General features: G+C 33.9%; 1 protein-coding gene across 1 annotated transcript in view; it reads left to right on the top strand.

The window, feature by feature from the left end:
* Nucleotides 1–478, top strand: part of LOC111085499 — a 108249-nt gene extending 107771 nt beyond the window's left edge. The window contains exon 5 of the mRNA XM_022384343.1: nucleotides 399–478. Within this exon, the coding sequence (XP_022240051.1) occupies nucleotides 399–478 (80 nt within the window). The remainder of the gene's footprint in view (nucleotides 1–398) is intronic.
* The last annotated feature ends 209 nt before the right edge of the window (nucleotides 479–687 follow it).

Genomic DNA, 687 nt, shown 5'->3' with positions numbered 1-687 from the left:
AGGTAATTATCTCGTTTATATCAAACGGACTAACACTTTTTTTGAACTAGGATTATTTCTACTTAGAAGCCCCCTCAGTGGCACAGCGGTATGTCTGCGGACTTACAACGCTAGAAACCGGGTTTCGATACCCGTGGTGGACAGAGCACAGATAGCCCATTGTGCAGCTTTGTGCTTAATTACAAACAAACATAAAGCAAGATATCATATTCTAAAATAAATTCATTAATTGTTGTCCCCCAAAAAAAACTGATATTGTTTATATTAGTGAGGAAACAAGATGATGTACAATATACGGGCTATTTATAAATTTTCATGCTACAGTTATCGAATAGGCTATTTTTAAAATGTATATGTAAATTTAGCAAGCGTAAGTAATTGACGTACTTCTTCTGCAGTGTCTTACAACGCCCTCTACACCAATAGGTTAGGACTGACGAGTCCGGATGTTGATGAGATACAAGTGGGAAAACAGTGAGTGAATAAGAGTAACTTCTCCACTATCTTTGTAATTCTTTAGAATACGCTTTGACTTGTTAATTGTTAATAATTACTGCTATTAATTCTACTGTGCCATTTATTAGACCAACTTATATCAAAAAGTGGGAAGCATGTAATATCAACTTTCCACATATAATTTGTATTATAGGTAAAACTTAAAATGTGAAACTCTTAAAACATATCAAT

This window comes from Limulus polyphemus, unplaced genomic scaffold, assembly GCF_000517525.1.
Source record: "Limulus polyphemus unplaced genomic scaffold, Limulus_polyphemus-2.1.2 Scaffold428, whole genome shotgun sequence".
NCBI lineage: Eukaryota > Metazoa > Arthropoda > Merostomata > Xiphosura > Limulidae > Limulus > Limulus polyphemus.
This window is presented reverse-complemented; position numbering and strand designations above follow the sequence as displayed.